Source organism: Neoarius graeffei, chromosome 5, assembly GCF_027579695.1.
Source record: "Neoarius graeffei isolate fNeoGra1 chromosome 5, fNeoGra1.pri, whole genome shotgun sequence".
In the NCBI taxonomy this organism is placed as follows: Eukaryota; Metazoa; Chordata; class Actinopteri; order Siluriformes; family Ariidae; genus Neoarius; species Neoarius graeffei.
In genome coordinates this window covers 100089399-100102476 of record NC_083573.1, presented here as the reverse complement: position 1 = coordinate 100102476, position 13078 = coordinate 100089399, and the positions used below count along the sequence as shown (strand labels likewise).

The 13078-nt window shown below is 41.2% G+C and overlaps 1 protein-coding gene across 1 annotated transcript; it reads left to right on the top strand.

The window, feature by feature from the left end:
• The first annotated feature begins 1033 nt into the window (after positions 1 to 1033).
• Positions 1034 to 2855, top strand: LOC132887187 (aquaporin-1-like). Its single transcript, XM_060922660.1, has 4 exons — positions 1034 to 1399; positions 1987 to 2148; positions 2247 to 2327; positions 2670 to 2855. Exons 1-4 carry the CDS (start codon positions 1034 to 1036, stop codon positions 2853 to 2855), a joined length of 795 nt encoding a protein of 264 aa, XP_060778643.1.
• Positions 2856 to 13078: the final 10223 nt, after the last annotated feature.

The window sequence follows — 13078 nt, the reverse complement described above, 5'->3', positions numbered from 1 at the left end:
CAACAGGAAAAAAAAAAAGATGGTGGACCAAACTTCATAGAAACGTGATTTTGTATACAAGTATAATTTTTTTGGCTTTGTTTTCTGCTTAGAAAAAAAAGTTAATGTGAAATAAACATTGTAACCCCACATTTATTTACATTTTTTGAATGGAAGCAAATAAATTAGCTTGATATGATTTGTGAGGCATCAGTTACCTAACTAGCTAGATCTTTGGTTTAGTTACACAATATTACCATAAGTGCTATCCTAAATGGTCATTTGGACATCCTTAGAAGATGCCTCCAGCTGAAAGTCCTGCCTGACAAGATGCCTTTTTATTGTGGCTGTGAGGCAACAAGGCAGTAACCTTAATTTCAAATGCAGACAATGTGTCAAAGAAATATTGTGTGTGTGTGTGTCAGAAAAAGGTTCCAGTATTATTTTTCCAGTGAACCCTTGAAGAACCCTTGAAGAAGATTTATTTTTCCTCAGAGTGTGTGTATTAGCTGTGTAAGTGTGAAGTACAAATGCTTAATTCTTAATAATCGTTTTCTTTTTAAGGGTTAATTTGACAATTATTAGTCCCCAGCTTCGACTTGGAACCCTTCCTGATAACAAAGAAACACTTTGATCTTGGGTTATAGATTTTTTTTCTTTTTTCTAAACACCAGGTCAAAATATTGCATCAAATCCTTCAATAAATATGTCTTTCAAGAAATCTTCAAATAAATGATAAAATAAATGAATAAATACAGCATTTGTGATTTATATTTGTATGGATTTATCCATACCTCCATCCAAATATCCATGTCATGCTAATTATTTGTTTATTTTGGGCACAAAAAAAGTCACAAGAAGCTGCTTAGTGGTTCTGAGCAAAATGGATTTAGAGGAAACCTGATTAATTGAGAGAGCAAATTGAAAGACGAACAAATTGTTTAGCCAATCATATTGAGAGACCAATGAAGAATGAGTGACGTACCACAGGAAATAGTTGAAATAACAGAAGCTGCTGCTCATGCAACAGCTTAGCTGGTTGGATTAAGGCACAATGAAGAAAGAACTACAGGGTTTGGGTTTTTGGCGGGCTGCCCTTGCAGAGCTGATAGGGACAACTGTGTTTGTCTTTTGTGGTATTTCTGCAGCAATTGGGAATGGGAACAGCAGCTATCCAGATCAGGAAGTAAAAGTAGCCTTAGCATTTGGGCTAGCCATTGCTGTCTTGGTTCAAAGTTTGGGCCATATCAGTGGAGCCCACCTGAATCCAGCTGTCACACTTGCTATGTTGGTTAGCTGCCAGATTAGCATGTGCAGGGCATTGTGGTACATTCTGGCTCAGGTGACTGGGGCTGTGATTGCTAGTGGCATTGTTCTGGGAGTGAGACCATCAGTAGTAGATTCACTTGGGCTGAACAAGGTGAGTAACCCTATACTTAATCTGATTAGTGTCACTAGCTGTAACTTCAAGACATTGTATAATAGTTCCATTGAATCAAATACTAATTTGTTTGTGCTGCTTCCCCCCCCCCCAAAAAAAAAAACCACAAAGTGGTTTGACCTTGAACAAGGTGGGTGTGGCTTTAAGTGCTCCTTCTAACTGCCCCAATTTTTCAATCACCTGGATTATTGAACAAACTAAACCAAGCTTTATAAACCTGTTATGGCAGCAGGAGTTTGGTTGAGGGTTACTTTGTTCAACTGACTCCTCTTCCATCCACTGTTCAACCATACTCTTGCTGTCACATCTGGCTTCATGCTAGCTAAGCCCCCCCTGCCAATATTATTCCTTTAGCCTCTGTGGTAGTCTTGTTCTAAGTGCAACAGCAGGCCACTGAAATGGCCTGATTAAGGTTTTTGTGCCTCTCAAAATGCTGGCTCATTCTTTATGAATGGTATGAGGGTTAACTGGCCACTAGTGTTTAAACATCCAGCGCAGAGTGTTGGGCAAGATTTTCTTGTGACTAGCAAAATTCCAGTGGTTAAAACTAACTGTTCATTTTGCAGCTGAATGGTGTCAGTCCAGGACAAGGCTTTGGAATTGAGTTTCTCCTCACACTCCAACTGGTGCTATGTGTCCTAGCAACAGTGGATAAAAGGAGGGACAACATGGCTGGTTCAGCTCCATTTGCATGCGGGCTCTCTGTGGTTCTGGCTCACCTTGTAGGAGTAGGTCTTTGTTTTAGCTCAAAATGCTAATTTTAGGGAGCCTTCCATTTGAAGAATAGCCAGACACCTCACTGACCTAATCCAATTTGTCTAAACAGATTAGTTACACTGGATGTGGCATCAACCCTGCTCGATCTTTTGGCCCAGCTCTAGTCTCTGTGGAGTTTGAACACCACTGGGTGAGTGGCCTTGTTACTACAGAACTTGATCATGGGAACTTGGAAATATTTAACACTTGCTTAATGGGATTTCCTTTTTAAATATGGAATGTGGTGCATTTGCCATAAGTTCCTAGAAATGAGCTGTTGCTATACAAATAACAATGGAATAAGTGCATTACCATAATTGACTTGCAGCTTGACTGTCAGCTGCTGTTTTATAGAAAATCAACACCTGGATTGATTGGTCAGAGGAAAAGGCTTAAGATGCCTCTCTTCCCTTATCCTGACTAAGATTAAGGCTGAATGAGAACATGTACAGAACCCAACACTTGGTGTGCTCCCTTTCCTTGTTCTTTCTAGGTGTTCTGGGCAGGGCCACTATGTGGTGGTGGTGTAGCTGCACTCCTCTATGACTTCATCCTGTTTCCTAAAGGTTCAGACTTTGTTGGCTTGCTCAAGGTTTTGTGCCATGGGACTGAAGCATCAGGTGCGGAGAGTGAACCGCTCCTTGAGGATGGTGCTCCTGCAGCTCGGTGGGACAAATAACATTTCAATTCCATGTGTGATGTAACTATACAAATGCATGTTTACATTAAAGATGTAAGTTTTCTAAATTTCTTTGAAGATGCATGTCTAATCTTTCTCTCCTGAGAAAAGTGGCAATTTAACTTTGCTAAATTGTTGGGCCCTGTTTCTGTGGGTGGCTGGTAACAAAGCGGTGCACATTGAGCCTAATAAGCAAAGGCTATTACTTGGCTGGTTAGAGGAAGTAGTTGGGGATGCACCTTAAGAGTGAAATGACTTGCAGTATCTAAATCGTGGTCATGATCAGAGCTGTTGGACTACTCTAAATGCCAGAGGTGGAAAGTAACGAATTACATTACTCACGTTACTGTACTTGAGTAGCTTTTTTGTGTACTTTTTCAAGTAAGTTTTAGTACTTTTACTTTTCTTTTAAGTGGTGTACTTCGGTACATTTTACATCACAACCGTTACTGAGTAAAAAAAGGCTAAAACGGAGGAGGGAAATGCATTCTGGAAACGAATCATGGGAAGGGCAGTTGTCACGCGCGCGAGTTTCACACAGGCGATGGCGGACATTCACCGGCGCTTTAAGGGGGGGGCTTCAGGGGGCTCAAGCCCCTGGGCCACAGCCAATCAGGGGCCTTGTAATATTAATAAAATAATAAACTGTCGAATTGTGGGCCTACATTAATGTACGGATAGAAATAAGGTTAGAAATAAATGAGCGCACAGTAGCCTGCTGTAAGAGACATGGTGGATGTGGTTTGTGAAACACCCACAACTGTACCAGAATAAAATGTAACGTCACGCATGAAAGCATGCCAAAGACTGCAGACTACTGAGACACAAATTTAGAGGCTTTGAAAGATGAAACATTCACATGTTAGCGGGGCGCATAAAAGGAAAAGAGATGCAGGTAATGATAGAATCGTTGCCTAAAGTCACAGACTATTTTAAGGTAAGGATCACCAATCGTTCAGAATATCAGCTACTTATCAGTTATCAGCCTACCAGCAGCTAGGCTATGTGCAGCTAGGTTAGATATGCTATGATCTGTCCAACAGTAAAATAAATCAGTTGTGATTTGAATGTGTCGTGTGATTTGAGTTATAATCCTGTTAGTGTAATAGCATATTTCGATGGGGATGATAAAATGGCATCTACTGAAGAAATTGATGAAGGTTGTAGCCTATAATTTTCAGTTCGGGCAGCAGACAGAGTAAGCATACTGAGGGGAATAGCAATACAAAGCTAGCGCAGATCCACATTCCTCGCTAGCTGTGTTGGGTGTGTTGTTAACCCGTGTGGATTTAAGTGAAATACTTGAGAAGTCCTGTGGTCAAGACGACGTTTTAAGGTAAGGATGCTTGATGATTAATGTTTGCCCGCCATGGCTTGTTGACGAAAGGCCCACATGATTTTGCCTTATGCAGCTACTGCTAGCGTCGTGCTTTGAACTAGGTTAAGCTCATTTGTGCTAAAGGATGGGTTTATTGAAGGACTTTGATGTAGCTAGTTTCTTTTTAAAAAATTGTATGCTCAAAACGGTATGCCCGTGTTCATCATGTTTAACTTTTTTTCTTGATGGAGTGTGAAGTATTGTTGCAGGTGGTATTTCAATGCAGTCATGTCAAAGGCAGTTGAATGCACGGTCTTATTCAAGGAGAAGGAATACTTGCATGATGCTTGAACATAGATTGGTAAAATAGACCCTAGTAGGACTTGGTTTCGTGTATTTCTGTCTGTAGAGTTATGAGTTTGGCCGCTGTCCATGGTGTTTACGTTTCATGTGGCTGCCGAGCCAAGTACCTTGACTTGCAGTGAATGTTTTCATGCCACCGAGCTATTTTTATGTATTTTTTAAAAGGCCTTGTCTGTAGGTGTTTGTTTACAACACAAGTCTACATTATAGCGCGTGCGTGCTTGTGTGGTTATCTCTGGCCATGCCATTGCGTGAAAGTTACGCAGTATCACTGTCCTGTCTGTGGTAATAATCACAACTGGCTCTGTAATGCGTGCGTTCTTCTCTCCCTCTGTGGTCGGATGTGGTGAGCGTGGGCCTTGTGCAGCTACGCTGAGCCAAACGTAACCTATCGTAGGCTTCTAGGCTAATTACGCACTTGCACTGTAAATGCTTGACACTTATTGCAAATAAAATAAGTGTTTTCCTGGCCAACGGTAAGGGTAGGGTTGACGGGTAGCCTATGAGGGGCCTAGCCCCTGGGCCACGGGTGTTGATAAAGCACCCCTGCAGACATGGAGGAGACCGAGGAACCTGTGGTGGACGACCCTGCAGAAAACGCAATTTCTTCCAGTAATGAAGTGCACCCCTGGCCCTACATGCATGATCACTTCAGCTTCGTAGAGAAAAGGGGTGACAGTTTCATTATGCAATGCAGATTGTGTGCCCAAGAAGACAACCATTGTGGCCTACAAAAATTCGACGTCTAATCTGTGCAAGCATGTTGAGGTAAGTATTGTCATTGGCATCATCACGGGCGCAGATGGAGGGTGGGACGGGTGGGATTCATCCCACCCAGATTTAAATTCACCTCGTTCGGTCCCCCCCACTTAAAGGGAGGAAAAAACGTCTACGCTGTCTTTCTTTGCATAAGGCAAACCTCATGGAAAAATCAAAAGACTAATTACCATTCGGTTTATTGAGGTGCACAGCAGTGTATACATAGTTGCAACAACTCACATAAAACAAAACAAAGACTGATTCAGTTGGTTGAGCTGCGCAGACTGCACAGGTTGCAAGCTCGAGCTTGGTTGCTATGGTTACCCACAACAAGTTTGACAGGCATGTTGGTTGGTTTGCTGGCAGCTTTGCCCCCCCCCCCCCCCCCCAGTTCAAAAAAACTTATCTGTGCCCCTGATCATAATGTTTCCTTTCCATAGTAAAAGTGACAATAGGCTCGTTGTATTCCAAAAATAGTGGATGGCATTGCTAATGTTGAAGTAGCAACCTGTTGGTACTGTAACATAATGGTAACTAGTCTGTTATTCGGTTGGCTAATCATGCAAGCAAGTTAGCTCGCCAACCTGATGTGATCAGTTCTCCTACCATTCTACATCCAACAGGCCAGAAAGGAATACTAAGCAAAACAAATGTTTGAATTGAATTGTTCAATAACGCACAGTGCACACAGGCAAGCTACGAGATTTCGGTGCAACATTTCACTTTCATATTTCGTGTACAATGCTTTGTGGTCAGGGCGATGTAAACAACATGACTGTGTGACCTTTTGTTTGTCTCATTTTTAATGCAGCATTATCCTAAGCATTCAATTTGATACCCTTCCTTTAAATAAAACATCTGGGTTGAGATGTACATATCCTTGTTTCCTCTTTCATTTTTGCACAACAGAATGGAGGCAGAAAACACCCATTGTTAAAAGTAAGGTTTTACTTTTACTCAAAGTACATTTTAAATGATCTACTTTTTACTTGTAGTTTTTTTTTTTTTGCTTTTTTTTTTTTTTTGGTCTGGTAACTTTTTTTTACTTAAGTAAAATTTCATCAGAGTAACAGTACTTGTACTTGAGTATAATATTTTAGTACTCTTTCCACCTCTGCTAAATGCTAAGGAAGGGTGCTTCAGTTTCCTTCATATAGTAGGGTTAATTGATGCCTTTTGGCAAGGAGGGAAGGTTCCTTACTGTAGTAACATTTTTCAAGAGCTGTGCCAGTTCTCATTATACTCACTAGACTATGGTCTCCCTTGGTCTTTATAAATCCGTGTCTTTGACTGCATGGCCTTTTCCTTGATGCCAGTGGAAAAGTGGTTCAAAGGCTGTAGGATGGTGTCACAATCATGCAGTTAAATGTTTAAAATAAAAGGTCTCTTGTGTTGACAGTCCTTGTTCCCCCTTGCAGTAAAACAATGCGTGATTGTGAATGTTATGGTAGTCCTTTTGGTGGCACTGCATCTTTTGGGGAAAATGGAGGTCTCCAGCTGAATCACTTCCAGTGTGTTGACAGTACATCACCCTTCCTTTAACATGCACACTGTAAAAAAAAAAAAAGTCTGTAGAATTAAGTGAATTTATGTAAAATCATGACAAACTGTAAATACAAAAACAATGAGGCAGTGTGAGGCGGCACGGTGGTGTAGTGGTTAGCGCTGTTGCCTCACAGCAAGAAGGTCCTGGGTTCGAGCCCCATGGCCGGCGAGGGCCTTTCTGTGCGGAGTTTACATGTTCTCCCCGTGTCCGCATGGGTTTCCCCCACTGTCCAAAGACATGCAGGTTAGGTTAACTAGTGACTCTAAATTGGCTGTAGGTGTGAATGGTTGTCTGTGTCAGCCCTGTGATGACCTGGCGACTTGTCCAGGATGTACCCCGCCTTTTGCCCATAGTCAGCTGGGATGGGCTCCAGCTTGCCTGCGACCCTGTAGAAGGATAAAGTGGCTAGAGATAATGAGATGAAGTAGTGTGTAATCTGCATCAATATACTGTAAAACTCCTAACCAAATACCACTGTTAAATTAACAGTAAGAATATGTTGAATTGATATTTTTGTAGAATTTACAAATTGTTGTAGTTTAAACACAAACTGCAATACTAAAACAGAATGTGATAGTTAAAATTACATCATTGCCCTGTTTAAAAAAAAAAAATAAAAATAAAATAAAAATGGCCACCATTGTGGCTCAGTCGACTAAGGCGCCATACCATGAATCCGGGGACCTGGGTTCAATTCCAACCCAAGGTCACTTCCTGATCCCTCCCAGTCTCTCTCCAGCTCATTTCCTGTCTCTACACTCTCCTATCCAATAAAGGTGGAAAAAGCCCCCCAAAAAATCTGTCTAGTAGATCATTGCTTGTAACCATTTTGAATCATTGTTTATTGTACAATGAATATCCATAAAATTAAGTTATGTATTGATTATTGTACATTGAATACCTATAAAATTTACATTTAGTTATCATAATTGTACATGGAATCCCAGTGAAATGTACAAGTTATTCTGTAATGTTTACATTTCACTGTATTTTTAACAGGATGATTCTGGCAACCACAGCTGCCAGTGTTTTTCCAAAAAAAAAAAAAAAAAGCATTGTTTTTAAAGTGCACATGACAACTGCCTTTTTCCAGTTCAGATCCCAATATGCAATTAAAGCAGTGTCCACAGCAATTTATTTTTTTTAACTCTGCTTCTCTCAACCTCAGTGTTGTCTTCAGTCACTGTTTTGTATTATACACTAAAATTAGCAAGCTGTGAAATTTAGTGATTGTAGAAGGTTCAGTTTTTAACCCCAAGCTAAAAACCTAGTGAAGCCTTTCAAGGTGTCCTAACAAACTTCAGTAATTAGCTGCTAGACATGTGGGATAAATGGATCAAATGCACTCACTGGCCACTTTATTAGGAACACCCACCTGTTTTATACATTTATCTAATCAGCCAATCTCTTGACAGCAGCATGATTTCATAATTGTGCAGATCCAACTTGAGAGCTTCAGTAAACATCAAAAATGGGGAGGGAAGTGTGATTGATGTGGTGTTCCCTACGGAATGGGTTTTTGGTGCCAGATGGACTGGATTGAGTCTCACAGACTGCTGATCTCTCTCTGGGGTTTTCACAGAAGTGTCTAGAGTTTACATGGAACAGTGGGGGGGGAAACAGAGCAAGTGACTTTGTGCATAAAAACAAATGCCTTGTAGATAAGAGGTCAGAGAAAAAGGGCGAGACTGGAGTTTCCCCAAAAGCATCATAGCACAAAGATCATTGTTAAATGGTAGTGAGCAGCACAACACACTCTCCTAGTTAAGATGCTCATGGTGTTGAGACTTTTGGGAAACCCGCCCAGATTGGATCAAGCTCCCAGGAAGGAAATAGAAGGTGCCACCTTTGTCACATGCATGCACACAAGAACAGTTAAATTAGTCTTCTGCGTTTAACCCATCTGAAGCAATGCATGGCAGCAATGCAGAGCAGCTTGGGCCTTGCTCAAGGGTACTTCAGCCCAAGGCCACCCTGTGTTAACCTTACCACATGCCTTTGAACTGTGGGGGAAAAATCGGTGCATCCAGAGAAAACCCAAGCAGACATAGGTAGAACATGCAAACTCCACACAGAACTTTCTTGCTCTGAGGTGAAAGTGCTAACCACTATGCCACCCAAGTACTGTAGTAACTCATAGCAACTCTTTACAGACATGGTGAGCAGAAACACACATTGGGTTCCACTCTTGCAGCCAAGAACAGGCATTATAGAATCAAGAACAAGTTCATATTAAAGTGGTCTGTGAGTACATTATTACAGTCTGAAGTAATGTGGAGCTGAATAGATTAAGGATGTGGACGGTTATGGTTATTGTTCTGGAACATGTGAATGATTCAGACCTCAATGCTGTAAGACAGAGAACAGGACAGAATGACAAGGTTAAGCACCGTAAATCATCAGTGTCCTCACACAGAGCTAAATATAATTTCTTGTATGATTACTGAAACGCGATTTTGAAAACGGGGCTCATTTTCTCAAAACATTGAACACAGTTCACAAAACCACAGACCCAAAGTGCAAAACTCCTTGTCGATCCTGCAAAATGAAACGTTGCATTCAAAATTACATAAACACATCAAACTTCTGCACCAAATCAAATGGTGCACACTTCATATTACCGCATTGTTGTCCAACCAACTACACACTTTCCTCAATCAAAAGCAATTTTGTCTTTGGTGGGCTTTTCATCATAGTTCTGTATGCAGAGAGAAACTGTTCAATTAGACAGAAATATGTGCAGAAACAAAACATTTTCCTTTTCTCCACAACATATCAAACATTGAGCAGACACTCTTATCCAGAGCGACATACAGTGAGCACACACGTATACCTAACACCTGGGGAACAGTTGGGGTTAGGTGCTTTGCTGGTCCAGGGAATCGAACCACTGACCTTGTGGGACCATGGCTGCCCCACACAAATACACAGCGCATCCTCCATTATTGGAAAGATATTCCACTTGATTATATACAGTGGTGCTTGAAAGTTTGTGAACCCTTTAGGATTTCCTATATTTTTGCATAAATATGACCTAAATCAGATTTTCACCCAAGTTCAAGTGCACAAAGAGAACCCAGTTAAATGAATGAGACAAAGATATTATACTTGGTCATTTATTTATTGAGGAAAATGATCCAATATTGCATATCTGTGAGTGGCAAAAGTATGTGACCCTTTGCTTTCAGTATCTGGTGTGACCTTCTCGTGCAGCAATAACTGCAACGAAACATTTCAGGTAACTGTTGGTCAGTCCTGCACACCGGCTTGGAGGAATTTTAACCCATTTCTCCATACAGAACAGCTTCAACTCAGGGATGTTGGTAGGTTTCCTCACATGAACTGCTCGCTTCAGGTCCTTCCACAACATTTCAGTTGGATTAAGGTGAGGACTTTGACTTGGCCATTCCAAAACATGAACTTTATTCTTCTTTAACCATTCTTTGGTAGGATGACTTGTGCGCTTAGGGTCGTTGTCTTGCTGCATGACCCACCTTCTCTTGAGATTCAGTTCATGGACAGATGTCCTGACATTTTCCTTTAGAATTCGCTAGTATAATTCAGAATTCATTGTTCCATCAATGATGGCAGGCCATCCTGGCCCAGATGCAGCAAAACAGGCCCAAACCATGATACTACCACCACCACCATGTTTCACAGAGGGGATAAGGTTCTTCTGCTGGAATGCAGTGTTTTCCTTTCTCCAAACATAATGCTTCTCATTTAAACCAAAAATTTCTATTTTGATCTCATCCGTCCAACATTTTTTTTTCCAACAGCCTTCTGGCTTGTCCACATGATCTTTAGCAAACTGCAGATGAGCAGCAATGTTATTTTTGGAAAGCAGTAGCTTTCCCCTTGCAACCCTGCCATGCACACCATTGTTGTTCAGTGTTCTCCTGATGGTGGACTCATGAACATTAGCCAATGAGAGAGAGGCCGTCAGTTGCTTATAAGTTACCCTGGGGTCCTTTGTGACCTCACTGACTATTACACGCCTTGCTCTTGGAGTGACCTTTGTCAATCGACCACTCCTGGGGAGGGTAACAATGGTCTTGAATTTCCTCCATTTGTACACAATTTGTCTGATTGTGGGTTGGTGGAGTCCAAACTCTTTAGAAATGAAATTTTTGGACGGATGAGACCAAAATAGAACTTTATGTTAAATGAGAAGCATTATGTTTGGAGAAAGGAAAACAGTGCAGTCCAGCACAAGAACCTTATCCCATCTGTGAAACATGGTGGTGGTAGTATCATGGTTTGGGCCTGTTTTGCTGTATCTGGGCCAGGACGGCCTGCCATCATTGATGGAACAATGAATTCTGAATTATACCAGCGAATTCTAAAGGAAAATGTCAGGACATCTGTCCATGAACTGAATCTCAAGAGAAGGTGGGTCATGCAGCAAGACAAGGACCCTAAGCGCACAAGTCATCCTACCAAAGAATGGTTAAAGAAGAATAAAGTTCATGTTTTGGAATGGCCAAGTCAAAGTCCTGACCTTAATCCAATCGAAATGTTGGGGAAGGACCTCACTGTATGTCGCTCTCGATAAGAGTGTCTGCTCAATGTTTGATTTGTTGTAGAGAAAAGTAAAATGTTTTGTTTCTGCACACATTTCTAATTGAACAGTTTCTCTCTGCATACAGAACTATGATGAAAAGCCCACCAAAGACAAAATTGTTTTTGATTGAGGAAAGTGTGTAGCTGGTTGGACAACAATGTGGTAACATGAAGTGTGCCATTTGATTTGGTTAAGTGTTTATGTAGTTCTGAACGCAATGTTTCATTGTGCAGGATAGACGGAGTTTTGCACTTTGGGTCTGTGGTTTTGTGAACTGTGTTCAACGTTTTGAGAAAATGAACCCTGTTTTCAAAGTCACATTTCAGCAATCATACAAGAAATTAAAAATATTTAGCTGTGTGAGAGAACACTGATTTATGGCACTTAACCTTATCATTCTGTCCTGTTCTCTGTCTTACAGCATTGAGATCTGAAACATTCACATTCAGATGTTCCAGAACAATAACCATGACTGATCACATCCTTTATCTACTCAGCTCCACATTACTTCAGACTGTAATAATGCACTCACAGATCACTTTAATATGAACTTGTTCTTGATTCTATAATTCCTGTTCTTGGATGGCACAGTGGTTAGCAACTTCACCTCACAGCAAGAAAGCTCTGGGTTCAGGCCAACGGGGGCTTTTCTGTGTGGAGTTCACATGTTCTACCTGTATCTGCATGGGATTCCTCTGGATGCACCAATTTCCCCCACAGTTCAGACATGTGGTAAGGTTAACACGGGGTGGCCTTAGGCTGAAGTGCCCTTGGGCAAGGCACCTTACTCCCAACTGCGCCGCAGGTGCTGTAGCATGGCTGCCTACTGCTCTGGGCATGCATGCACTGCTTCAGATGGGTTAAACACAGACTAATTTAACTGCTTGTGTGCACGTACATGACAAAGGTGGCGCCTTCTATTTCTTTCCTGGCAGCTTGAACCAATCGGGGGTTTCCCCAAGTCTCTTAATGCCAAGAGCATCTTAACTAGAAGAGTGTGTTCATTGTGCTGCTCACTACCATTTAACAATGATCTTTGTGCTATGATGCTTTTGGGGAAACTCCAGTCTAGCCATTTTCCTCTGACCTCTTATCTACAAGGCATTTGTTTCTACACAATCATTTGCTCTGTTTTTTCCCCACACTATCCCATGTAAACTCTAGAAACTTGTGTGAAAAGCCCCAGGAGATCAGTAGGTTGTGAAATACTCAAACCAGTCCATCTTTTACCAAAAACCCATTCCAAAGGGAATGTCACAGCAATCACACTCTCCTCCCCATTTTTGATGTCTACTGAAGCTCTGGATCTGCACAATTATGAATCATGCTGCTGTCAAAAGATTTATCTAATCAGCCAATGTATAAAACAGGTGGGTGTTCCTAATGAAGTGGCCACTACTATTTTTGATCCATTTATCCCACATGATTAGCAGCTCATTGTTCAAGTTTGCTAGAACACTTTGAAAGTTGTCACTATGTCTTCAGCTTGTGATTAAAAACTGAACCTTCTACAAATCACTTTCACAGCTTGCTAATTTGTGTAAAATACAAAACAGTGACTGAACACAACATGGAGGTTGAGAGAAGCAGTGTAAAAAAAAAAATTGCTGTAGACACTGCTTTATAATTGCATATTCAGATCTGAAATGGAAAAGGCAGTTGTCATGTGCATG